The following is a 27,862-nucleotide window of genomic DNA, read 5'->3' on the forward strand; positions in this document are numbered from 1 at the left end:
CTCACAGGAAAAATACAACTGCACCTATATTTTTAGCTAGTTTAAGGATTATTTGCAGCACAATAAATCATATTATGGTCAGACCAATAAGCCTGAAGCACATCTGTTTGTATATCAGTAAAGTTGGTAAATATTAGGTCTAACTGTGTCTTGTTTTTTGTTGTTACTTTGTTTATCACTTGCTCACAGCCAAAGTTTTCTTTCATAAAGTTAAGGAAATGTCCATACTGACCAGTACTCAAATCCAAATTACAATCTCCCATCATCACAATTTTTTCATCTTTGTTAACAAATGGAAGCAACATGTTCCTCAAGGTATCGTAAAAATGTTGAAGAGTACAAGAAGGCTGCTTATATAAAACTACACACTGTATTGGAGTATTGGACGACTTAATGGAAATTATGGAAAATTCAACAGACTTGGAAGTGAAGGAGTTGTATGTCAAACACTGTAAATGATTCCTCAAATAAATGACAATGCCATGATGTGATCTGGTATGGGAAATGTTTGCATCATTTCTGAACATTGTAAAACCCTCCAAAGTAAAGTCTTCATCAGAATCTGATTCACAAAGCCAAGATTCAGCTATACCAATAACATCTGCAGCTACAACACTTGGTTCTGACTTGATATCAAAGAAGTGTTTGTGTAGAGACCTTGCATTGTTAAACAAAAATTTGACATCTTTACATACTGAGTAAAGTGGTATGTATGAGAGCTGCAATCTATTATCTCTCAATCTTTCCATCTCTTTATCAACATTTTCATCCTTTGAAAGACTTTTTTCATTGAAATCCAGAATGAATAGACCATCAAGTGACCTTACTCTTGAAAGTGCAACATAATGTATGTGAGGAATTTTTCGCTGCGTTGTCTGTGCTAAGCTGATTACTGCCTTTGAAAGTGTTGCTCCTTGTGCTTTGTGAATTGTTTTTCCAGCAGAAGGTTGGAGTGGAAATTGAACTCTCTCATAGGTCTTTCTGTTATAAACAAATGTTCTTTTAGCTTCAAATATGGGAGTCCATGTAGTGTTCACATTTGTGCTGAACAAATGGTTGTATTGATGTCTTCTTGAAATACCTATACTTGAGTCAGCAAACAGAACCCATACTATGGCAGGTCTTAATCGTGATTGTCTATATTCAATGTATTTCACAACACACGAAGCACCATTTGTCAATCCATCTGTAACATCAAGATTCACTGATATGTCATAGAGCATATCCACAGCAATAACAAGATTTGTTCTTAATTGTCCAGTAGATGCTGGATTTTCAGGTAAATTTTGAACTAGTTTCAATTTCACTGATGCAGAAAGTTTTGTCTGTGATAATACATCTGTATCTGCTCTTACATTTACTTTAACTGTTGAAAGGTTTTCTATTAAATTGTTATTAAAACAATCAACAAACTTGTTCTCAATAAACAGATGAGGTGCCTGTTTAGGATAGATTTCAGAATCTTGCCTAATGATGCGTTGAGAAATAAGTTCTTTGTCTTCATCTGTCATCTTGTTTTCACGAAGTCTATTCAACATTTCAGCAAATCTGAGGTCATCCTTTTGTCTCATAATTTCAGTTAGTTCATGCATATGAAAATGCTCATGCCACAAATTCGTTGCTAAACTCTGACCAGGATTAGAAAGGTCGTTGAAAATCCACTTGTCTCCAACAGGTGGTAACTGATATAAATCACCTACAGCTATGATACTAATACCACCAAAGTCTTGTTTTCTACCAGTAAGTTGTTGGAGTCTATCATTTATAAATGTCAGCATATTATTTCCAACCATTGAAATTTCATCTATTATCACAACTGACAAATTCCGGTACTTTGTCCTAAATGAGTTCAATTCATCTGCACCCATGTGCTGCTGTGTTTGATACATTTTCCTGTGAAATGCTGATGCAATAGTGGTCCCTTTGATGTTGTATGCAGCTTTGCCAGTGTGAGCACAAAGTAATATTCTAATATCATCTGGATTTTCTCCTTCTTTTGAGTAAAGTATTCTGTGTAATGTTTGGAAAATGGCATCAATAACCACTGACTTTCCTGCACCTGCTCCACCAGTAAGAAAAGCATACAACGGTTCTTCTCTGTTTTGAATCCAGTTTGTCACATGATTGTAAAATTCTCTCTGCTTTGTATTCAGGGATTGCAAAAGTTTATAATACTGCTCATCAGGAATTCGGACAGCACTCATTTCTGTTTCAGTTACTTTTGAGGACAAACCCAAGTCTGGACCTATATCAAAATCTCTATGTTGAACTGTATCAGGATCAAAATGAACAAATTCCTCGGATGGTTCAGAACCTATCTCTGCATCTTCTGCCTCAGCATGTTCTGTATTTGGTGCTACTGTCTCCAGATCATCAAGATCTTCTTCAGCTTGAAGTCGAGCTTGTTCTAATTCATCCACAAAATGCTCATACTGCCTTTGCTTCATTTGTATTATACTTGCTTTTTGCATGTAATGCTGTTCATAAGTTTGACAACTACCAAAAAGATCAGTATTCTCATTTCTCCACGGCAGATAGAGAAGAATTCTTTCTCTGTAATACTGTTCAGAATTTGTTTTTTGGCTGTACCCTACGTATCTTATAACCCGTTTGTTTTTTCGTCTTCTGATCTTAATCCCATTTTTCAAATGAACTAAAACATCCTGATCAGAAAAGATGTTCTGTTGAGAATCTAATTCAGGGTCATCGTCATTCACTTCTTCTCGCACATCTTTTTCCATTTCTTTTGGAAAAGTGACTTCCAACTCAGAAACAACATCAGCTAAGCACCAATTTTCTAGTTGCTTTGGTCTTCTTGCATATCTCTGTATCATACCATCTGACTTAATGTCAGTTGAGTCTTTTGGTAACTCATTCAATTCATCTTGATGTTTGAGTAAGAAAACTCTGTCTTCAGGTGGTGAGGTATTTATAAAAACAACCTCTCTACTAGCTTGTGTAAGTGGCATCTGAAGGATCAAATAACTTGCTTCTTGTGCACTGACCTCAACGAAGTTCAAGAACTTGTTTCCAATGTGTCGAACTTGGCGCTTAAGATCCATATTTCCCTCTGCAGCTTCTTGAGATGCCTTATCAAGCATAGCACTTATTCCTCTTTGAGATTTGCTGATGTAAGCAACAATGTATGTGGCACAGGCATAAGGATCAAGTACAAACTGAATATCTAAGTTAGCATTCCAAGCCTTTAGCACTGATGTATTGTAATAATTCACTCTCATTTCAGATGGACTTCTCCTTAGAAACACTTTGGGACCTTTTAGGGATGCTCGAATACATTTTATATACTCATCCTCACACATTTCTACTACAGTCTGTAAGAATGACTCGTAGTCTAAACTACAACCATCTTTGTAATCATTCATTTTCTTTTGAATATCAGAATACAACTTTCTATAATGCTCAACATCAACATCCAAGGGTTCAAGAAGCATGGTTTTGGGCAAAGGTGGCAAAGGAAATCCAAATCTGCAAACAGATTTACCCCCTTTTTTACAAGTCTTTGAGTGTTTATGTACTTGAAGCTCTACAAGGCACTTCATTTGAGAATTATTTTCCTGCAAACCACATGTGACATACTTATCTACATATGCTTCAATTTCCTCATTGCTATTTTCTTTGTGCTTTGGAGCATCACTTGTCCATACCAGCATATGAATATGCGGTGAACCTCGATTCTGGAATTCTACCCTTCGAAACACATCAGTGACAACACCGAGAGGATTGTGAGGACTCTTAAGAACGGTATTGATGAAAAGTTGAACTCTGTTGTCAAAGAATCTTGCACATGTCACTGGATCTTGTTTAACTAGTTTTGATTTATCACTCCAATTCAAATCCTCTAGTTCTTCTGGTGACAAAGATTTTCCATCTAGCATTGCCAATGTTTTAAGCAGATCTTGCCATCTGGTATCAGCTGATGAGAGAGAAATAAACCAGGTTGGAAGACCCAACTGCCTTATCATGGCAAATACATCCTTTTTCTTTGATGAAAGATATGCAGGAGAATTTCGAAGTGTTCTGAATATGTAATATCCTTCATTTAATCTTACAATTTTTTCTGCAGAGGCTGGATTTAAAACTTGTTCTGCAGTGATTTTTTTACCCTCTGATTTACATCTTCTCAGTGCCAAGTTAACTTTGTCACTAACTTGCTTAATTTGAATTTTCTTCAATTTAAAAAAGATGTTAGGTACAGATTGTGCTGCTCGTCTATCAACACTGCGCAACTCCCATTTTGCAATATCACTGTAGTGTACTGGAACTTCTCTTTCTTCATTTTCAACTCTGCGTTGACCACAAAATATTGTTGGAAAACAGAGATATTCTGCATCTTTGTCTGTAAATAAACTTATTGGTTTTTGGTTTTCTCCAGGAGCAAACACATAAAGTTTATTTGTATCAATGTCTGCTTCATCTACAAGTGTATCAGAATTACCTTGAATACAGTCATCTAAAGTAATTTCACAAAAACCATCATCATTGCCTTCAATTTCTCGATCATCGCAATCATTTAAAGATCCTATCAGTTCTTGTACTGTTTCCTCATTACTTTGTTCTATTTCATCTTTCCAAGAATGGTCTATCACTATACCTGAATTCTTATACAATTCAGAATTTTTCATAAGCCATTGTAAAGCTTTTATTACAACATTTGGTCGAACATTTTCTGTGAAACATGCTGACTTGTGAGATAATCTCTTCTTCAGTTTTACAGCTATAGTTACATGCTCATCTATTTGTCTTGGAAGGGCATTCACAGTTGGCTGAATATCAACTGGTACATTTACAACATTTCCTTTGACTGACATCTGACCTCCTCTTGGTAATTCTCTTATCTGCATAAATGGTATTCGTTGAGATATTAATCTCTCTTCCAGTGGATGTAAATTCAAAGCATCTGGTTTCTCAGGCCATTTCATTCCATTTTTTACTGAAAGCTTTGGAATTTTCTCATCTTTCAGAGCTGAACAACAGGTCAAACATAGCCATTCAATGTCATTGACTGATCTAAATCCAGTGCAGATACTTTTACTAGTAGCACTAAGACAAGTTGAATCTAGTTTCACAACACTTTTCAAAAACCAAGTTTGATGACAACATGTACACACATAAATTGGACCAATTTTTACTTGTTCATGGAATTTCTCTATGCAATCTTCTAAAGAATTACCATGACACCTTTTCTTCACCCCTTTGTTTTCATTGTCTTTGAATTCTGTATCAAGCCTTCTTTTAGCCTTAGAAACTCTTTCATTTTCCCTTTCTTTTTCTCTGTATTTTTTTCTACTTTGCTGTTTACATAGCCGTTCCTTCTCCAACTGCTCTACATTGTCTCTTTTCCTTTTCTTTGCTTCTCTTTCCTTTAAACAGAATTCTGTACTCTGTCTTGATTTAGTTTTACTTTTTAAAGTACTTTCTCTGTCCTTCTGCTTTGTCTCTGAATTTTCTCTACTTTTCTGTTTGGAAGCAAGTTCTTTCTCTTTAAATTCTTTACTTTGTCTTGCTTTAGTTTTACTTTTTAATGTACTTTCTCTGTCCTTCTGCTTTGTCCCTGAATTTTCTCTACTTTTCTGTTTGGAAGCAAGTTCTTTCTCTTTAAATTCTTTACTTTGTCTTGCTTTAGTTTTACTTTTTAATGTACTTTCTCTGTCCTTCTGTTTTGTCTCAGAATTTTCTCTGTTTTTTTGTTTGGAAGCAAGTTCTTTCTCTTTAAATTCTTTACTTTGTCTTGCTTTGGTCATACTTTGTAATGTACTTTCTCTGTCCTTCTGTTTTGTCTCAGAATTTTCTCTGTTTTTTTGTTTGGACGCAAGTTCTTTCTCTTTAAATTCTTTACTTTGTCTTGCTTTGGTCATACTTTGTAATGTACTTTCTCTGTCCTTCTGTTTTGTCTGAAAATTTTCTCTGTTTTTTTGTTTGGAGGCAAGTTCTTTCTCTCTAAATTCTTTACTCTTCCTTGCTTTGGTCATACTTCTAAGGTTACTTTCTCTGTCCTTCTGCTTTCTCTCTGGATTTTCTCTGACAATTTTTTTTGAGGCAAGTTCTTTCTCTTTAAATTCTTTACTCTGCCTTGCTTTAGTCATACTTCTAAGGTTACTTTCCCTGTCCTTCTGTTTTATCAGCGAGTTTTCTCTTCTTTTTCGCATATAATTTCTCATATATTCATTTCGATTTTCTTGAGGTGAATCAGAAGTGTTACATTTTTTTGACATATTCTCTTGGAAGTCAAAGTACTTATCAATTAAAGAAGGTCGTTTGCTTCCCGCATTAGATTCACTTGTTATTTGTGTTACAGACACTGGCTGAATCTCAAACTGGCTTGTCATTGAAATATTGCAACTTTGATAAAATGCAAACATGTAGTCCACAAGCTGATCGATATCACTAAAAGTGATTTTAATAGCCCTACCATCTGCAGATGAAAGACCGTCCTCTCCATGTGAATGCGAATCAAAAAATACAGGACAGTTCTTGTCATTGACATATATTGCTGAGCAAAGTCCTCCAACTATAATTAATCCTTGATTGAATCGTCTAAAGAGTAGCTCAATACCTGCTTTCAAGTTATTACTTTGGCATGAATTGTCCCAATCAATGTGAGTTACTGTTCCATAGATCTCTTCATGATAGCATATTTCATACTGGTTATCATTCACAAAAACAGACTTGGGAAGTTCTTGAAATTGTAGCATTTTTGATACAAGTTGAACAGTTGACTGTAATTCTGCAATTCTGACTCGATATAAATCATCCGCAGCAAAGAGAACTTCATCTAGTTCTGCTGAAGTAGATGCACTTTTCAAAATGATCGACATCAAAGCATTGCATGTGCACTGAACTCCTCTTGAGAAAGGTGGAAATAAATTACTAGCTTGATTAATTGTTGCAAATAATTTTGTCACAGGCAAATTTTTCTCAATGAAAGACAAACATGAAGCCTGTTCAGGGCAAGAGAAACTTTCGCTTGCTTTTTTTAAATCTAAAGAAAAATTATCAGTATCCTTGGAATAAAATACCACATTGTTAGATGTCATAGAATGAAGTGGCAAACTGTCTGAATTTACAAGTTTTGAAGGTAAACAGGTATAGTTTAGAGACCCAGAAGACAAATTTGCATTGTTAATACATGTAGTATCCAAAGGCATATTGGCAGAGTTCAGAGTGCCCGAAGGCGAATTTGCATTGTTTCTGGTGCCCGAAGGCGAATTTGCATTGTTTCTGGTGCCCGAAGGCGAATTTGCACTGTATCTGGCGCCCGAAGGCAAATCTTGTACTCTTTTTAAGGAGGCAGTATCCCCCCAGTCTTTAGCACTATTTTTTACGTGGCTAGCTTCCACGAGTCTCAAAGGTCCGTCAATTGTTGCGTCAATTGTTGGGTCTTTCGTACTATTTTTTACGTGGCTAGTATCCACGAGTCTATTGTCACTTCTGCCACGACTCTGGTTCCCCATCTTCACCAGTCCCATCCTCCAGTTCTTTTTGCGAGGCATCATCCAATTTCTTCAAAATATACAAAAAATTCAATCAGTATTACTATTCCTTCAGAAATACTTATTTTTCAATTATATCTCTAAAATAAACTAGAACTGTCCAAACAGGTTATTCCAAGTTATTCCATAATAAAGATATGTATCAAACACGAATTATGAAATTTTTCTTTGAGTGACCTTGAACTTCCCCAAATGACCTTGGGTCAAGGTCTTGACACACCCTTGGGTCATGGGCAATCTTTGTGTGAAATGAGAACCTACCAAGTTTAACTATAAGAAAGATATGGACCAGACACGAATTATGAAATTTTTCTTCCAGTGACCTTGAACTTCTCCAAATGACCTTGGGTCAAGATCATGACACACCCTTGGGTCATGGGCAATCTTTGTGTGTAATGAGAACCTACCAAGTTTATCGATAAGAAAGATATGGACCGGACAAGAATTATGAAATTTTTCTTCCATTGACCTTGAACTTCCCCAAATGACCTTGGGTCAAGGTCTTGACACACCCTTGGGTCATGGGCAATCTTTGTGTGAAATGAGAACCTACCAAGTTTAACTATAAGAAAGATATGGACCAGACACGAATTATGAAATTTTTCTTCCAGTGACCTTGAACTTCTCCAAATGACCTTGAGTCAAGGTCATGAAACACCCTTTGGTCATGGGCAATCTTTGATTGAAATGAGAACCTACCAAGTTTAACTATAAGAAAGATATGGACCAGACACGAATTATGAAATTTTTCTTCCAGTGACCTTGAACTTCTCCAAATGACCTTGAGTCAAGGTCATGAAAAACCCTTGGGTCATGGGCAATCTTTGATTGAAATGAGAACCTACCAAGCTTATCGATAAGAAAGATATGGACCGGACAAGAATTATGAAATTTTTCTTCCATTGACCTTGAACTTCCCCAAATGACCTTGGGTCAAGGTCATGACACACCCTTGGGTCATGGGCAATCTTTGTGTGTAATGAGAACCTACCAAGTTTATCCATAAAAGATATGTATCAAACAGTAATTTTGAAATTTTTCTTCCAGTGACCTTGAACTTCCCCAAATGACCTTGGGTCAAGGTCATGACACACCCTTGGGTCATGGGCAATCTTTGTGTGAAATAAGAACCAATCAAGTTTATCCATAAGAAAGATATGGACCAGACACAAATTATGAAATTTTTCTTTTAGTGACCTTGAACTTCCAGGGCTCGACATTAACGCTTGTCCGGTACCAATGAAAAATAAATACGGACAAGTGAATATTGTTGGGCACTTGTCCGATTGGACAAGTGCATTTCAATGTATAGGAGTCTCTAAATAATAAAAAGAACGACTATTGAAAGTTAAATGGGTAGTTTCAAGACGGAAGCTTTACATAAAATCCAGACTTCGATCCTGATATGTATCGCTATATTTTAATTTAGTTCACATTCGATCGGGATTGAAGTTCACTAATTGTGTATTACTGAAAAGTCCTGGAAGATATGAACCGAAGTGTGGATTGTTTGATGCTGACAGTTTCACTTGTGGACATTTATGTTATTGTCAGGAAAGAAAGCTTAGATTAAATTTCGTTTTATGAGTTTATTGTATTTGTCAAATAACATCCCGAATCAACCAAGCGACATGTGTAATGCACTTATTTTAATTTTCAAGTTGAAACTATTGAACTTTATTTAAAAAATTTCGGACAAGTGAAGTTGAAGTTCGGACAAGTAAATGTCTTGATCACTTGTCCGAATGGACAAGTAGGAAAAAAAGTTAATGTCGAGCCCTGACTTCCCCAAATGACCTTGGGTCAAGGTCATAACACACCCTTAGGTCATGAGCAATCTTAGTGTGTAGTAGTAGATTCTAATGTCCCTCTGTAAGAAAGATATAGACCAGACACGATTGCACAGACAGACAAGGTGATTCCTATATACCCCCCACCCCAAACTTCGTTTGCGGGGGGTATAAAAACAAAACAAGATATGTTTGTGAAACATCCGGCAGCAACAAACTTCAAAAAAATATTTTTAGTAGAGAAGTCAGTGAAGTAAGCATACCAAAATATGAAATCTCTATCTCTCATGGCTCAAAAGTTGTGTTTAAAGTTCTAAAAAGCTATTCTAGCATATAGGTCAGTCAAGGTCACAAGGTCATGACCTTGGTGTCAGTTGGAAGAACTTTATTAGTGGAGTATGCATACCAAATATAAAGTATCTACCTTTAATGGTTCAAAAGTTATGGTGAAAGTGCAAAAAAGCTATTTTTAGCATATAGGTCACAGTCAATGTCACAAGCTCATTGACTTTGATGTCATTTAAAAGAGCTTTACTGATGGAGTATGCATACTAAATATGAAGTCTCTATCTCTCATGGTTCAAAAGTTGTGGTGAAGGTTAAAGAACTTTGACAACAGACAAACAGAGTGGACAAAAACAATATACGGATCTACTGATCGTAGGGCATAATTAAATTTGGGTCTAGGATAGGACTTGTGTTGAGAGTTGAAGTTCTGATATCAAATTAAAAATATGTCCCCATGCATATGCAAACTTGTCTGACTTGTTTTCAATTAAGATTCCTTATTTTATAAACACATGTCATTTCCCTACAATATATGAATCCTAATTCAAACATAAAATGTTAATTTTATTAGATAAATAGTCAATCAGGTCAAAAAGTGTTGACACACAACTCCATACTTATTGCATCTTTATGAATGTTGCAGGATAAACAAAACACTTGAGCAGAAAATTCAATAGGTTGGACAAGCCTCACCTTCCATCACATTTTCTTAGCCTCGTCCAAATATCACTTCTAATTTAGGATATTATAATTAATCTTTTATTTCTATATTTAAACACGAAGAAGTGAGGGATTGCACCCTTAATATTATTCTTTAAAACAATGTTGATATTAATGTTAATGAATAGCTTCTGTGAGTATCAGCATATAGTTTGACAGTAATTTTAGAAAAGTGAGGTCATGGTCTAAGGAAAAGTTAAAGTTGAAAAGCTCTCATCAGTATGTATCAATATCAGCATATGAAGTTTGATTACACTATCCTGAATGGTTTCTTTAAAACTGAACTAAACACTTTTAAAGAAAAAATATGTCACAAGAAAGGTCATGGTTGAAAAGATGATGCAGATGCATAGCTCTCAACAAAATCTAACACCATAGTGTTTGATAAAATTATCTTAGTGGGTTTCTTAAAACCATGCTAAACACCAATCTCAGAAAAGCGAAGTCAAGGTCAAAGGCATGGTTGAGATCAAAAAATGTAGATGCAATTTAATTGCTCTCATTGTATGTTAATTATCATCTAAAATTTGACATCACTATCCTGAATGTTTTTTTTTAAACTGAGCTAAACACAAAAACTGAGGTCAAGGTGAAAGCAAGGTCGAAGACAAAAGTGTTGATGCAGTTTAATAGCCCCTATCCGTATGTTTCCACATTAAAGTTTCATTAAAAAAATTACCAATAAATGGTTTCCTAACAACTGAACCAAACACAAGTTTATAAAAATAAGGTCATGGTCAAAGGTCAAGGTAAAAAAAAAATGATGATGCAGATGCATAGCTCTTATCAATATCTATCATCAAATGAAGTTTGATAAAAATATCTTGGATAGTTTCTTTTTCCTTTGAAACTGGGCTTTGAACAGACCTAAATGTAATGTGCAACAGAATGACAGAAACACTATATGCCTTGGCCATATTCATCGCAGGGTATATACATTACCCTGGTCACTCATCTGGAAAATGTAGGCTAGATTCAAGATCTAAAGCAAGTATTATTCATCTTATTCTGATAAATATAGTTTCCTAGGACACTCCCGAACAAACAAAATAGAAATACAAATGGTAAGAAGCATCAAAATAAAATCATCAAACCACATGTTCCAAACAATCTTTTTTTTCTGGTTAGTGTATATCTCAACATCAATATCAATACAAGTATGAATCAAGTAGAACTTATAGTTACTTAAAAGGCCTGTTTAAACATTTTTTAAACTGTTTACTTTTAATATCAAGAAAATTTTGGTTAATTCCAACATATAAAACAAATATGGAAGTTTTCATCCTTATATGCACCATTTATGCACATTTATTCAAAAAAGATCATATTATGAACCTATTCATAAAACATTACCCTGGTCACTCATCTAGAAAATGTAGATTAAATTCAGAATCCAAAGCAAGTATGAAAGTTTCATTCCTTGATATAACATCCATGTTTATTTTTTGGTTAAAATATTGTTTGAATTCATTCATGTGGAAAATAAAGATCAGATCCAGCATCCAACATGCCCAAAGTAAAATGTTACATGGACAATAATGTCCCCTACCAGGTATTTGCAATATTATTGCAAAATCCATGTTGCTTCACCGACACTGAACATGCTATAATATCGCACTTTTACATAGTCATTACATAGCCTTTTTAATGATATTGAGAATTGTACAGTTGCACGTTTTGCAAGCTTTAAACAAACTGTTAAAATTTCAGATAAAGAAGGATATGCATATACCATATAAATCCTATTAACCATCCTAGACACTAAGAAAATTTTGAAAAAGGGGCCGTTTTTTTTGGTATCCTCATAATATTTAATGTATATTTTAAGTTTTGAAAACTTTTGAGCAAAAACAGGGCTCTCAATTCTCCAAAAATAATTAAAAGAACAACTAAAATAATTTTTAACTTTACTTTACGTGAAGATTATTTACCTAAATAATGTTAAACTGATCATTATTAACCAAAAAATTGGATAATAGAGAAGTTTCTATTTCATTTGCTTCAAATTTTGGCAGATTTTTTATATGCTTCTAGATAATTTTAATCACATTACAGGGGGCCCTTATTTCCAGACAATTGAAAAGACCTAGGGGTGCTTATCAGGTCCAGTACAATCACTAGATTTACCTAAGTAGGTAGAATTACCTACGTAGCATTACTGTATACAGGGTTATTTTCGCCCCGTGTTATTTTCGCCCTTTTGCACTTGCGAAATATTTTGCTCCGTTTTAAATTCGCCCAGTCTAAGTTTTGTTTTAGAAATTATGCTGTGTACTTTCAATTCGCACCGTTTTAAATTCGCCCAATCAGAAAGAGGGCAAAAGGGGCGAAAATTTCCCTGTATGCAGTATTTACCTACCTCAGGTAGCTTTATTTGGCTATTTCAATGCAACTTTTCAAAGTTGTTCCTTTTATTTAAAAAAGACAAAAAAATCGCAATTAAATGGCCATTAATATTTATTCTAAGAAGGTTTTAAAATACGATCCAGAGCAGAGATAATTTATACATCGCTGCATTTTGACAATTTAGGGCAAAACATGTAATTCCATTGTTTAGTTAACTGTCCTCTCTCATGCGTGCTGTAAGGCATGGCTGAGTATGATCACTTCACATTGTGCTGAATAATTACCGACTATTATTGTGTTAACCTGAACTGGACTTCTTCGTCATTTCATTCAAGGAGTAACTGTTCTAACTATCATACATAGCTCCAAAACTTTCAGAACTTTGATTGCAATTGCGCAGAAAGACATTTCTTCAATTTTTTCATGTTCAAAGTTGAAAATGATCACTGCTGACACTGCATCAAAATTATATTTTCTGCACACCCTGAGAAGAAGGCTTTTTTATAAAAATAAATTGATTTGGTAGCTAAATAAAGCTACCTCAGGTAGGTAAATAAAGCTAAGTAGATAAATCAAGCTACATAGCTAAATCTAGTGATTGTACCAGACTTGCTTATAGTTATAGAGGCAGGGCCGCAGGGGCAGTTAATAGGGATTAAATGGTAAGTCTTGTTTTACTCCGAGTCATTCCTATTACACAGCTACAATGCACTGCTTACATAGAGAATATTAATACACGTAAAAGTCACAAAAAGTGCCGTTTTGCATATACTAAGTGCCGTTTTCACTTTCAGTAAGTGCCATTTTCCCGACACTAGGTACCGTTCGAATGATTGTAAATGACGAAATATTTCATCACGTTTCAAGTTCAGGCACATTTTCTACATAAATACAAAAACAACATATTAAATACCCAGTAAAAATAATTTATTGTTACATATATAAATTGCTCGAACCGGCAATCCTTTATCACAGTCTAAAATTATGTCACCTCAAAAACGATTACCGAGAAATCGAATTCGCAAAAGCACTTCACATTCCATGCTGTTTAAACTTAATAACTACAAATAATCATACCCACCGTTCGCAATGCAAACTGTTAAACCTAAGAAAAACACAAAATAAATCGTATAAATGGTAATAATGTCGCTTGGCTTTCTCCGAAGACTCTTCTGAGTTGCCGGAAGACGCTGAGTGGATAACAAGTATACGCATGCGTGAAATATTCTAAATCACAAAATGTATCGGCGTCGCAACTATATTTCCGGAATACTAAAATCGGTTGAAAAATCTCTCTCGGGTGCATGATTGAATTTCATACATTGTTTATAAACATTATTACAGACATTTTAGTGCATATTCATAATAGGTATTCTAATACTTATTCTAATAGGTAATTTACTAAAATTACCATAAAAATTTTCAATGCACCATGCTTTATTTCATACTATCATGGAACTAAACCCCACCCTGGGGACTCTATCCCCAAACCCAGAGGTTAGGCATTTTAAAATGTTAAGGGCTTATTGATTATTATAAGCTTTATCATACTCATGCAAAGTGTTTGACTGCCTATAATTTTCAGAAGTAAAAGAGTTAATCTATAGTAACGCACTTTCCCTATATAATCAATAGACAAACCCCCACCCCAGAACCCTTCACCCTGGGGCCACAAATTTCACAATTTTGAATGAGGCACCCTTGGTCATCATTACCATGCACCTAGTTTATCTGTTTTATTTACAGGGGGAAAGAAGAAGATTTCTAAAGAATTTTACATTTTCACTATATGATCAACAAAGCCCCGCCCTAACTCAAGAACCCCTGACCCTGGGGCCATGAATTTCACAATTTTGGTAAAGGGCCCTATGCTGATTAAAATTATGCCAACAGTTTGACTGCTTGATGTCCAGGAGTAAAGAAGAAGATTTTTAAAGATTGCAACGCACTTTCCCTATATAATCAATAGACAAACCCCCACCCCAGAACCCTTCACCCTGGGGCCACAAATTTCACAATTTTGAATGAGACACCCTTGGTCATCATTACCATGCACCTAGTTTATCTGTTTTATTTACAGGGGGAAAGAAGAAGATTTCTAAAGAATTTTACATTTTCACTATATGATCAACAAAGCTCCGCCCTAACTCAAGAACCCCTGACCCTGGGGCCATGGATTTCACAATTTTGGTAAAGGGCCCTATGCTGATTAAAATTATGCCAACAGTTTGACTGCTTGATGTCCAGGAGTAAAGAAGAAGATTTTTAAAGATTGCATTAATTTTAGTGGTTTTGGCCCCACCCCTCAGGCCCCAGGGGGGCAGGGGCCATGAAATTCACAATTTTTGTTCCCCTTCACCCATAGATGCTTTGTGCCAAAACTGGCTAAAATTGGTTTAGTAGTTTCAGAGAAGAAGCTGAAAATGTTCAAATGTTAACACACGACACACGACGCACGACGCACGACGGACGACGGACGACGGACGACGACGGACAGAAACGGATAGCAATAGGTCACCTGAGTTACTCAGGTGACCTAAAAATTTGAAGTCATTGTAGGCCGCAAAACGGCCTTATAGAGAATGATCCTTTAAAAATACTGTGAGTACTGAAAGACGGTGGCATGAATGATTTTGTTTGTTTAACACCCCTTTCGAGAATAAAATTATTTTTAGCAGCGAAGGATATTTTTCTGGCTAGCAATTACTGCGACACGGGATCTCAATCTGAATTAAGGGCCGATATCCATGTCACGCAGTGGGAGTCGAATCCGCGACGCCGGTAAGGATGGACTTCTTCAGGTCCGTGAGTCCAAAGCAAACCCGCTACGTCAAATGGCGACTGGCAGTATATAAGAAAAAATGTTTTAAGATTTTGTAAAATTATATGGAAATTATAAAAGTTTGTTTCAATTTTTCACAATATATCTACCTGTATTTTAATATATAAATTTATATCTTTGTACTAAAAGTATAAAGTGTTATGAATTGTCACTGTTCTAAAATTGTTAGTATCCTATTACAATTTTCATTAAAAAAACATAGCAAACTTCAAATAGGTATATGCATAAATAAACAATTGCAAATTACCAGATTTCATTTAAATAAATGTGTTTTGTCGCCGTACGACACACGGATGATAATGATGTCAAAATGTCTAAAGCAGCGTCAAGTTTCCTCTTTGCTAAAAACAAGTTGGATAATTCCAATTTAAATTAAGGAATTTCATTGATGCACATAGTTGAGTTTCCCTTAATTCTTCAAATAACAGCCAGAAACCAATCTCGCGCACAAATAGGACCTTGTGAAGAATTACTAGTACTCAAGTTATGGACAATATTTTTACTATCATTCAACTAAAGAATCTTATATATATATTGGCTGTCAACATTGACAGCGCCTTCTGCTATTCCTGTAGCTGTTTGTTCTACCCTTCAATTTGATTAAAACGATTTCGCTTAGGAAACTCCCACTTCTCTAGTACACTAAAGAGGAAAAAACTGAACTGCTTTCCAGTGCGTAGTATCGTCATCGAACGCCGCCGTTTTTCGTGTGTTGGATTTACCACTTTCCCATTTCGGATGTTTGATAAATTGATAAAATAATTAAGCAAATGTCCTTAAATTTTCCAAAAGACGACACAATAGATAGTGAATAAAAAATAGGATAATGTTTTCCAAATTACTATTTAATACTTTTATTTCGAAACAATACTCATGTATTATTTTTAAAACCTTTTTTTTTTTCGTGCGTAAGTACATTGAAGCATGTTAATGAAGTATTAATTTTTTGTCTATATTTTATCAAAAGAATTCAGGTACACTAAAATATGATAAATAAATACTTGCGAAAAATTTCATCTTGCAGCGCCTATTATTTTTCGAGAAAAACGCTTTGTACACGACAACCCTCGTATAATGCTCAAAAAAAAGATAGAAAAAAAAGAATAACAAATTAAAATATTTTTCTGTCTATTTTCCGTCGTCTGAAGTCACGATCGGAGTCTGTATATATGCGCATGGAGCTTTCTCCAGAATGGGAGAGGATCGTACATTTTGGCTATGGTTTGCGATGATGGTATTTCTCATACATAATATTCTAATAATTATGCAATAACCCTGCAAATCATTGTGCAATACATATTTACTGCTTTGTGAACACACCAGAAGACTAACCTAAATTTAGCCCACTAAAATCGCATAAAATCCTAATAATAGTATTATTTCATGCACATGTATTTGAGTACCTTTTTTGTACACCCTTTAAAGGGTAAATTTACTAGAGGCACATAACTTAGAGTTTCTAAATAGGAATGAAATATATGGGTAAATTGTCCGTTATAGTCTTTGTAATTATAGCTTTGACAAATTTTTATCCGTTGACTCGTTTTTGTGTCCGAGATAATCAGACAAAGTCTTATTTTTAAAAACTAGAATGGTAATAAACTTAGCAAATTCTATGGCATCATATACCCCCAACAACCATTTTATTAACTGATTAAGATGTAGTGATCTTTTTTCTTCTTTCCTAAAATACATAATTTATATTCGTTTTACTAATATAGCATTGTAAACAGATATAAGAAATTCAAACAAAAAGACAATTTTTTTTAAATTTCAATAAACTATTTTTAAATTTTTATGGTAAAAAAAAAATTCACAAAGCAGTATTCAAGAAACAGCCGTGTGTTGTTTAGCAGTTACTAGTATTTGATTTCGGAGTTAGATATATAGTGAAACAATCATACAATGAAATCTTCAAGTATTTTTCAACAATTAATTGGTAATTTTAAAGAAACACAATGTGCGTACGAAACGGATTTTTCGAACATGCCAGAAAAAACGAAAAAAAAAAAAAATGTACGAATTGACATCTGTAGTTTGCATACGAATATACGAGTCGGTTGGTGTACGAGTTAGTTTAGTTCGGCGTAACTCAATGAATATTCATGAGGCGAGAAATATTGATAACGGCAAATATCAGGAATTAGGCTTTGTATCCATCAACGAAATGTCTTTGAAATAACTTGAAAGTATTTGTTAACTGTGTACATTTTATTTTCAACCATCGAAATAAGTCTACTTTCATTATTTTGACTCTGCAAAAATCGCCGCTAGGGTCCCCGTGTGTTTACACAGACCACCAGCAATAGCCTGTGGCTATATATAGCCACCGTCTAAAAAGTAGGTCACTGTGACCTACTTTTGATTTAACATGATGTGAAGTCGTAAGATGCATCAACTTACAAGAATTGATGATCCTAGTCCTTATAGTAAGCAAAATATACACGTTTTTATTAATTGTAAATTTAGGTCAACTTTGAAGTGACCTTGAGACCACGCCCTTTGCCCCAGGGTAATTCCCCGTGCAAATTCTAATGTTCGACATATCCTGATCCTTGTATGTAAGTTTGGTGAAATTCTGCCTGGTGGTTATGGAGAAGAAGATTTTTTAGCAACCAGTACTTTTGGTTTTGTTTTCCTGATTATCTCCCCTTGTTTAAGGGTCCAAACCCTTATTTTAGTATGGTAGCCCTTGGGCCAAGGATACCCTGTGACAAATTTGGTACTGATTGGCCAAGGGGTTCTTGAGTTATAGCCCATATTCTAAAAAGTTAACGCACACCGCACAAATGGCCATAGCATTAGCTCTTTGAGCCTTTGGCTCAGAAGAGCTAAAAAAGTTTGCTTGCTTTGTTCTTCTCATTTTGTAGTATGGTTTTAAAAGTGTTAGCCATAGTTTATTTTAGTGGAGATGATAACTATATGACAACTTTCAATTTTGCCATCCCCTGGTTTGTTATTTTATGTATGGTGCCTCAGGGAAATGTGCCCTGCATGCCCAACACGATACATGTACACTTCCAGTCCTTGCTGAAAAACACATCCACCACATAAAAGCTCCCTCCCCAGAAAACTTTTGTCAAGTCTCTCTTCTGTAATGCATTTAATTGCAATATCTTCAAGCATCATGCTGTATCCCACTTTACCCCAACCATCCCATCCCCCAATCCCCCTGAAAAACACATCCACCACATAAAAGCTCCCTCCCCAGAAAACTTTTGTCAAGTCTCTCTTCTGTAATGCATTTTCTACCCCAACCATCCCATCCCCCCAATCCCCCTTCTTACATCATTTTGCAGCCAAAAAACCCTCGGTAATGTTGAGGTTCTTAATCAAAAATCAGGAGTAGAGACTATATCAATATTGTTGATTGGAATGGAATGGAGAAATAGATAAGCAAGTTGGCACATGTATATGGTCTTCCTTCAAACTAAGAATCTTTAAAGAGTACCTGTAGAGCAATCCTGTGTTGGACCATTTTATCAACTGTGTATTTTCCTTTCAAGACTGTTGCCATAGAGCCTAAGGGAGCTAACTCCAAGACAATGGCTCGTGGTTGAATGGAAACTCCCAAAAGGGAGACAACACTGGGGTGATTCAGACATCTCAGAACAGTCACCTGAATAACAGCACAGCAAACTTGTTCAGTACGAACACGGATATTGTGAATTTATGGATATAGTAAAGTCATCTTGGATCCCTAGCTATATGATTTTAATGTATTTCTTATACAGTTATAACGAATTACGGATATAGCAAAGTAATTTCATAGGTCCCCGTGACTTCGCTATAACTGAGTTTTGCTGTATATCTAATGTTTGATTTCTCAAGACAGATATTGCAAAAAAAAATTGACAATCTCTCATTGATTTTAACCAGAATATCAATCATTTGAAAAACAATCTCTGAACACAATTTACATATGAAATAAAATTTTTAGTATGATTATTTCCTTCTTTATCTATAATTTTCAACGTTTAATTAATTTTGAATATCTATAACGTTTGGTACCTCCTGCCTCAGCATTTTATGGGGGTGGATATCCCCGATAGCAGAGAAGACTTTGACAGCTGTTTCTTGTCCCTGGTATGACATCTGGTACACGTTACCAAAGCCTCCATCTCCCAACTGGTTTGCAGCTCTAAATTAATGACAAGAAGCCTGTAACTGCTGCTTGTTTTTAAGTTAAATCAAAATCTCATAATTTGTTTCCCTTCATTCCATGAAATGGCAACATGCACTTGACATGACTTTCATAAACTTTGGAATCTGACACAATTCCTGATAAAGTAATGTTTTGTTTGAGTAAGACAAATTGTTGTACATACGTTTCCTGGAGATCTAATTTCCCAATCAGTAGATGTGAGGGGAGATCACTCATCACAATGTCAGGCGCCTGAAATCAGAAATCATTTAACAGAATAATAGGGTCTGTAATTAAAAATTATTCCTTATCCTTACATGTATAATAAAGCTTTTAATTTTATGTACACAGCTACAGAACTAGAGCTTGCAGTACTTTACTGCAATAAGTTTCACTTAAGCATTGCACTAAACACACCACCTATTACATGGATTTAACTTACAAGTTGAGAGAGGGGCACCAGATTATTACATTGATCACACATCACTTCATTACTGGTCTCTGATGTCTGTAACAAGTCCTCCACCTTAAAAAAGTGGGGCAGATCGCCTTAAAGGAAGAAATGTATTATTATCATTTTAATATTACTAAGTTTTTCATCATTCCATATAGATATTATTTTCTTTAGAATGATAAAGAAATCCTAACTAACCTGAGATAGATATGCCTATCAGTAACATCTTAATAAAGGCATCATGCTTCTATTATGAGGTTGTCACCTTTTGCTACACAGTTAAAGTTTTTTTTTCCAATAAAATCACTTAAATATACATATAAGCAAATTGTTTAACAAATTCTTTGAAATCTGTCATACGTACTTGTACACATGAAACAGGGAACAAACTTCTCTAGGAGTTCTTGCCCCTGCATAGGGTCAATAGTTGTCAGGCCTGGGTACCATTCCTCTATCAGACCATCAATGTGGTCCACAACCAGTCCTAGGATCCTGTAAATAAAACAGTCAACAAATCTACATGTATTTACAGCCAGTGTTTGAAACTCTCTCTTAAATTTTAGCCAGTCTGGTAGAGTGAACTGCTTGTAAAAGTAATCAGCTCTGAAAAGGCTTATCTACCCTGAGAAAATAACTGCCTTTTAAATTTTTTTTTTTTTAATGTGGATCCTGATTATTTAAGTGATTAGTTCTACCTCTTGGCAGGACTTTGGTATAGGTACTATTAGATGACATTATACAAATTCATTGATCTTCAGTCATTTAGATTATTTGTATGACATAATAATGTGTTAGAATAAAGAATATTCATTGTACATGTAAATCATTCTTTATGTAAATCAGTAACTTACATGCTCCCTTGTCCAGAAATCGGCACTGTTATCGCTATTTCTTCCTTGTTTCCTGAAATCCCCTCAGAGTCCACTAAACAGAACGTCTCCTATAAATTCATCCAAATTATATATATGACAATTTAGAAAATGTTAAAGGAATTATTCTTTCCTCCCCAAATTTTCAATGAATTTCTGATTAACATGATTAATAAAGTGCCGCGCCACAGCATGATACGCCCATCAAAAAAATTACAATTTTCTTGAACAGTTTAGGTGCAAGAAAATCACATACCTTGCCCATGATTCTAAGATTTCGATGATTTTTCCATTCCTTAAAATATTTATCCATCCCCTGTGATGTATAGGCATCAATTATAATAAATATTACATCACTGATAAAAAAGATAAGATAAGATAATATTTATTTAAAGTCGGGTACATCAACAAAGAACATTAGCTCTGAAGAGCTATTTTCCGACTAATATAGATAGATTTCTGTGCTGGTTGTGTTAGACCTTGTCAAATGCCCATCATCAAATTAGTCTTAACAACTTAATCTATACCAAATTAATTTTGAAAAGAAAAGGCTGGCCATCAAATGACATATGTTATAAACTGACCAGCAGTTCTTCTGTCTAATCCCCAAAGGGTACAGATAAGAGACAGCTAGCCTTCCTACATTGAACTCATTAATTAATCTTTAACTGGATGCTTGTCTACTCATTACTACCAAGAGATGAATGGGTCTGCACTATCTACTATAAATTTTTTTTAAAAACATATAAAATACTCAAAGATTTTTTTTTTGTTGAGATTTAATTTCCGACAGGTTTTAATATGTAATTCATATGGACATGCTGATTCCACCCCACCCCATAAAATTAGTTTTTAAATAAATATTACATAATATCAGATTAGTCTATAATGCAATATCAAATTAGTTTTGATTACTTTTCATCTAATTAAGCTAGTCAACAAGAGCTATAGCCTATTTTTAATCAAACAGGCTTACCCACTTGCCCAATACTCAAGGGATATAGATAACACCAATGCTCTGTCAGTTAGCTCCTCGCACTCAAAACCCATTAATTTCTCTCTAATTTGACATGCAATTTTCTGTTATCAAAATTCTTCTTGACCAGTGCTTGATAATTACACTCAAGGGAGAGGTAGGATTTCTCTAACATGCATTATATTTGTTATAGATTGCTGTCAAGTATATTCTTTAATAAAATAAGTATTTTCTTGATTTAACACTTTTTTAATAAGGACAGTGCAATACTCTTACATTATTTTAGATGTGTAAATAAATAGTAAAAAGACACATTTTTTTTTTTTAAATTTCACTTAAATTAAAGGTCACAGTGACCTTGAAATAGGTCGCGACACACCTTCTACCTAAGATGCATAAACTGGCTAAGTTTGATGATTGTAAGTCTTATGGTTTTCTTGTTATGGGCTGGAAAGGATTTTTCCATATTTGGCTATAACTTCTTAATTAAAGGTCAGAGCGACCTACTTTTTGTGCGGACACACCTTCTACCCAAGATGCATCAGATGACAAAGTTTGATATTCCTGGGCCTAGTAACATTAAAGTTATGAGCCGGAAACGAAAAAGCTAACAGACAGACGGACAGACGGACGGACACAAAGCCTATAACATAATATGTCCCGTCTTAAGACGGGCGTATAAAAACCCCTTACTCTGCTCCAGTACATAAAGATGCCCTTATTCCAATAAGTCAGGGACGGCTCATGTCCTCCAACCAAAACCTGACAAAAGAGGCATGGAAACATCAATTTACAATGATCTTCTGTATCTTCTTCTTAATCATGACATATATTTTAATTATATCTAAAACAGGTACAAAGATGCTTCTTTCAAAATAATTTTTGGTTAAACACAGATATGCATACAAGTTATAGAAATCATTCATATCATAATGAGTTTTATTTTTCCTGCAAGTCATTGTAAGAATTCTATACTGATTTCTTTTTTAACTGGGAATTAATATTGTGACATTAAGATTTTACCTCTGTGACCTGACTTCTAGAGAAGACAATCAGACGAGTGATAAGTCGTGACCACATTCCTAATGGAACGTAAGCCATCATATAGTAACGGCAGATCTTATCTGGAAAAGAGAATGACAGTCTACAGTAACTACTAAAGTTATAGATTATTCTGAAAAAAAAGTCACCTCTTTAATTGGTAACTTTTGTTTTCAAAGCTTTACAGATATACAGGTAAATATCAGTATCTCGAACATGGGATATCTCGAATACCCCGCTTATGTCGAAGTATATTCAAAGTCCCAAGCCCTTTTCTACCTGACTTATCTCGAAGTGCAGTGAATTTTTCGGTCTACTGAACACAACTGGCGTCATGACTTCACACACTCTCGCCAGTGGCTATTAATTAACATCTTCAAACTTGGGGAATCTTAATTAATCCCAAGCTCATGTTGGGTATCTGTGACAAGTTAATTGGTATGACAGCTTGGGTGTTCGGTGTAGTCTACGACCGATAAAACAAACCACTTCGCAGCAACTCAGAAATTAAATACAGACAATATTACCGATATTGCATGTAATAGTATGCTCTGTATAATTAAAATCGTAAATTCATAAAACTCAGATATTTTCACAATAAATTTAGATTAAACAGTTAAGTTGCAGTGCGTAGTGCAGTGATTGATTACATTCATGTTTATCTGCATATAAATAGATAACCTTGACTGCCATTTGCATTGTTAGTTTCGTAAACTATATGTTCCTTAGTAGTACTTCGTAATGTAAATACTTGCAAGCTATTAATAATATTCAAGTACACAGTTTGAATACTGATCATTTTTTAAATAACATTTTGCACTAAATTTCATCAAATTATGTTTGTAAAAAATTTTTCTTTTTTCTTTTCTTACGGAGAAGGTTCTTCAACTATAACGGTAATGATACATCCCGTTTGACCACGCACGCATGACCTGGAAAATGTAAAATTGGCGTATATGCAATAAGGCATGTATATTAAATTGTTTTACAATTATACACGATAACGAAAACAACAACAATTGTTTTTCTTAATATTTATTGCGAATATGCTTGAGTTTTTATCATAAAGACTTCGTGTTTGGTAATACAGGATGGTATTACGCATAAAGATATATACGAAAAAAACGGGAAATTATTGTTTCGACTTTGGAAGATTACTTCGGATATCTCGAACCCCCGGATATCTCGAAGTCGTGTCCAGGTCCCCCAAACTTCGAGATACTGATACATGTATTTCACTGTATATGAAAGTAAGAATATTACATGACAATTTATAATCAGACATATATGAATAAACATAATATCCACATAAAAACTCAGACCTACCTTTTTTGGATAAGGCTGGCATGTTGAGGTGAGGTTTCTTTTCTGGCAGGTGGCAGGGGATTAAGAGTTCCTCATCAGAGTAGGGCAGAGCAATCTCAAATCTGATCAATAAAAAAATTATATCATCACACATTTTACAGTGCGGATAAGAATCAACTAAATTCTTGACACCCATTTTGGCACTTAATAATCCAGATTTTCAGAATAACCTTTACAGACACGCTATTCTTATCTGCTTTATGAAAAAAAAATTACACATCATAAATGAACTGAAATGATTCCAATGTTAAGAAATTATTACATATTAAATGAGTGACTCTGAGGCAATTTAAAACTTCTAATTACAAAACAGAATATAAAACATAGAGACATATGTAACTGACTGACTTTTCGAGTAGCCTTAAATACTGTGGAATCAGAGATTTGGGAAACACAAAATTCTCCACTTTCTTCCCTGTAAACAGCAAATTTACATCTTTTTTCCTTAAAATCTGCAAATAAACAATACATTAAAATTCATTATGTCCTACAAATGTACAGTAAAGAGCATTGTATTATCAAATTCGAAAACTGACTTCTCTTTCAGAATTATGTATGCAAGCAACATGTCTAATTTGTCAAAAAAAATTGTTAAGTGAACTCTCCCTCAACCGACCTCACCCATTTTACCATTGATAGGCAAAAAAAAAGTTTTAAACTAAAGTACAAATGATAATAAAAGAGCCAATTTTTGTTGTCAGTATTACATAGATCTTAATGTTTTAGTAAATTATTGTCCCCATTTTTTCTGTATGAGAAGTATCTCAGATATTCCACAGGACTTCCTGAATTTTTATGAATGGTTTGAAGTATTCTTCCATGAATTGTGTACCCCCATTTGATGGTTGAGTTTACCTCTGTTTGATTTAATACATACCCCGTTCTTGATGAACGGATTAATCTGATGAACCGTGACGACCTGAGCCATCATCCTACACAGCCAGCCAGGGTCAATAAAATACAGATCTCTCAGATTCAGGGCCTTCTCTGGGTAATGTAACAGTACTCCACACTCATGTAAAAACTTCACAGCCTGTAAAATATCATTTGATGTGTACAATCTTAAAGTTACAATTCACATAGAAATTTCACAACTTATTCATATAAAAATCTTACAGCCCATGAAATAAAGTTCATGTAGAAACCACAAAAACCTGTGAAATAAAGTTCACAGATAGAGAAATCTGAAAGACTGTTTAATAATAAGTCTCACAAGCTGTGGAATAAAGTTTACATGGCAGTCTACCACTATGTATGTATTCAGAAAAAATGCTGTCAGATATTTAGCAAGAATAAATAGACAAATCTCAAGATTATACAATTATGGACTGTTTAGAAGGGAGACATCACCAATTATCAGGTCTGAGTAGGGTTGTCACCCGAGGGCGCTTGCGCCCGAGGGTGACAACCCTACTCAGACCTGATAATTGGTGATGTCTCCCTTCTAAACAGTCTATAATAGTTTTATTATCCTGAAGAATATACAATTATCAATTACGTAGAGTAGAAAATTGTAATCAAACCTCTTGTTTTCTTCTACTCTGCTCTGATACCATACTTTCAAAATATGTCAACAGACAACTTTGACGTCATCGTTAGAATTTATTGTTTACCGATCCCGCATATTTATTAATTGTACTTATAAATAAGAGTTATCTCTCTTAAATCACTGTAGTTTCATTCAAAGGGCGACAACACAGTTGTATCCCTGCATGCTTGCTTACGCTATTTCATTGTCATCTGAAGGGAGATAACAGTTGTCACCCTGCGCGTGAGGGAGACATCACGAGTTGTCTCCCTGCACGTGACCTGCTCTGAACCAATCAGATTGACTGTCTAATTCTGAAGGATAATAAAATATATTATCCTGCTTCCACCAAATTTGTAGATTACTGGATAAAAACTTATCACATGACACCCCAAAGTCTCCAAATTACGTCTCAGCTGTCAAGTAGTATTATTAAAATCGGGCACGCAATTCCGTTCAAAGCTTTGTTATTGAAAATAAATATGGCGGCTATAAAGAAACAGTTAGCCTAGGTAGTAGTATGGTAGTTAAACTTCTTGTTTCTTGTTATGATATATTATATTTGATTGTTATTTAATTAAAACTAGATATTTTGATAAATTGCTCAAAGATTTTTTATTATTTTAAAAGGTCTTCTGCAGGATAAATGCTTTGGCCTCACCCAATGCAGAATTCCATTTCACACCCTGTATGACACCGTATTAGGTCCCTAACTGACTGTGTAACTATCATTATTCACCAAACCTACTTAATATTGGGGGACAGGTACCTGGTGTAGCTCCTCTTCGTCCAGGTCCAAGGCAGCTTCCTGTACAATCTTCAGCATCTGGTTGTGTTTTATCACAGGGAAAGAGCTCTCTAGCCTCTTGGTCTCTGCCAGTAGATCAGCCAATTTCTAAATTATCAACACACAAAGCAAATGTATCATTTGGCTATATAACGAATATTTTTTTAATTTATCTATGACAATTTCTGGCTTTATACTTATTTTCGGCTCGGTGGTCAAACGCAGTGAAAAGGTTTGATGTTTATATTCCAGTATAAAAGGGTCAACAGAAATCAGTGTTTTCAGGTCTGTGTTTCTACAAGACTCTGGAAAGAGCCATAGCTGAAGGTTAAGCTAGAAAATGTGTAAAATGTGAAGATAAACAGCCATCAATCTCATAATCCAGTAAGAAAACAAACCATAAACAGGACTGAAAGCCTAAAACATGGACCCCTGGGAACACTAGAAGTGGGATTAATTCTCTCACACTCCCGTAGGTAATGAGGGTATAAATGAGGGTATTGACCTAATGCACTGAAATATATCTAGGGAATCACAGGCAAGTTTGCTGGTAAAGATTCATAGCTAATTATAGTATCAAAGTTTTTAAGGGTACCCAAGTTACAATTAGTGTAACTTTTGTAAATTTTTGTTTTGACCCTTGTATATATCAAGAAATTAACACAATTATTTTTAGAGTTATCAAAAAGAAAAATGTTAAAAATTTAGAAATTTCTTAAATAATCAACACATATCAATATATCTTACCACATAACTGGCAGGAACTTTCTGTCCCATCACAAACTGACCCCTGACTTTGTAACTGAAGAAGTATGAATATAATAAGTGTAAAAACAGTCTTATTATGAATTAGTTTCATCATCTGTTTTATTGAATGTTTTACCTTAATCTGTAAAAAAAGTATTACTACAGTAACTACATTATCAAAAATTCCCTTTAGTCAATCATAGCTTATGATTTTTTATCAAGACAAGGTTATAATATCGTCAAAATATTTTTTTTTTCTATCATACATAATTGTTCCCGAGAATTGAAATAGTAGGAGACTTAATAAAAATAGAGGGGGATCTAGGGTTTCCTTCCCTCAGCAGGGAATGGAGGGAAATACCAAAACAAGAGGCCCAAGGGCCTTATAGGTCACCTGAGTATTGTCCAACAACTTTCAAACAATTAAATTTGGTTCGTACGTGTTTTAAACCAG

General features: G+C 34.7%; 2 protein-coding genes across 2 annotated transcripts in view; both read right to left on the reverse strand.

The window, feature by feature from the left end:
• Nucleotides 1–27,862, reverse strand: part of LOC134276562 (leucine-rich repeat serine/threonine-protein kinase 2-like) — a 92,060-nt gene that overhangs the window by 17,449 nt on the left and 46,749 nt on the right. Inside the window, exons 41-53 of the mRNA XM_062758806.1 lie at nt 27,409–27,463; nt 26,644–26,769; nt 25,224–25,379; nt 24,695–24,798; nt 24,308–24,408; nt 22,964–23,064; nt 22,634–22,702; nt 20,947–21,035; nt 20,460–20,587; nt 20,084–20,190; nt 19,826–19,893; nt 19,509–19,638; nt 18,949–19,116 (exon numbers count right to left, since the gene is read on the reverse strand). Coding sequence (XP_062614790.1) covers nt 18,949–19,116; nt 19,509–19,638; nt 19,826–19,893; nt 20,084–20,190; nt 20,460–20,587; nt 20,947–21,035; nt 22,634–22,702; nt 22,964–23,064; nt 24,308–24,408; nt 24,695–24,798; nt 25,224–25,379; nt 26,644–26,769; nt 27,409–27,463 — 1,402 coding nt within the window. The remainder of the gene's footprint in view (nt 1–18,948; nt 19,117–19,508; nt 19,639–19,825; nt 19,894–20,083; nt 20,191–20,459; nt 20,588–20,946; nt 21,036–22,633; nt 22,703–22,963; nt 23,065–24,307; nt 24,409–24,694; nt 24,799–25,223; nt 25,380–26,643; nt 26,770–27,408; nt 27,464–27,862) is intronic.
• Nucleotides 42–7,511, reverse strand: LOC134276564 (uncharacterized). The gene is made up of 2 exons (XM_062758807.1): nt 5,858–7,511; nt 42–5,500 (listed from the first exon to the last, which is right to left on the reverse strand). The coding sequence occupies exons 1-2, from the start codon at nt 7,509–7,511 to the stop codon at nt 42–44; spliced, it is 7,113 nt and encodes a 2,370-aa protein (XP_062614791.1).

The sequence above is a fragment of the Saccostrea cucullata genome, unplaced genomic scaffold (assembly GCF_032062105.1).
Source record: "Saccostrea cucullata isolate Sc308-1 unplaced genomic scaffold, CSIRO_AGI_Scuc_v1 ctg1404, whole genome shotgun sequence".
Classification (NCBI taxonomy): domain Eukaryota; kingdom Metazoa; phylum Mollusca; class Bivalvia; order Ostreida; family Ostreidae; genus Saccostrea; species Saccostrea cuccullata.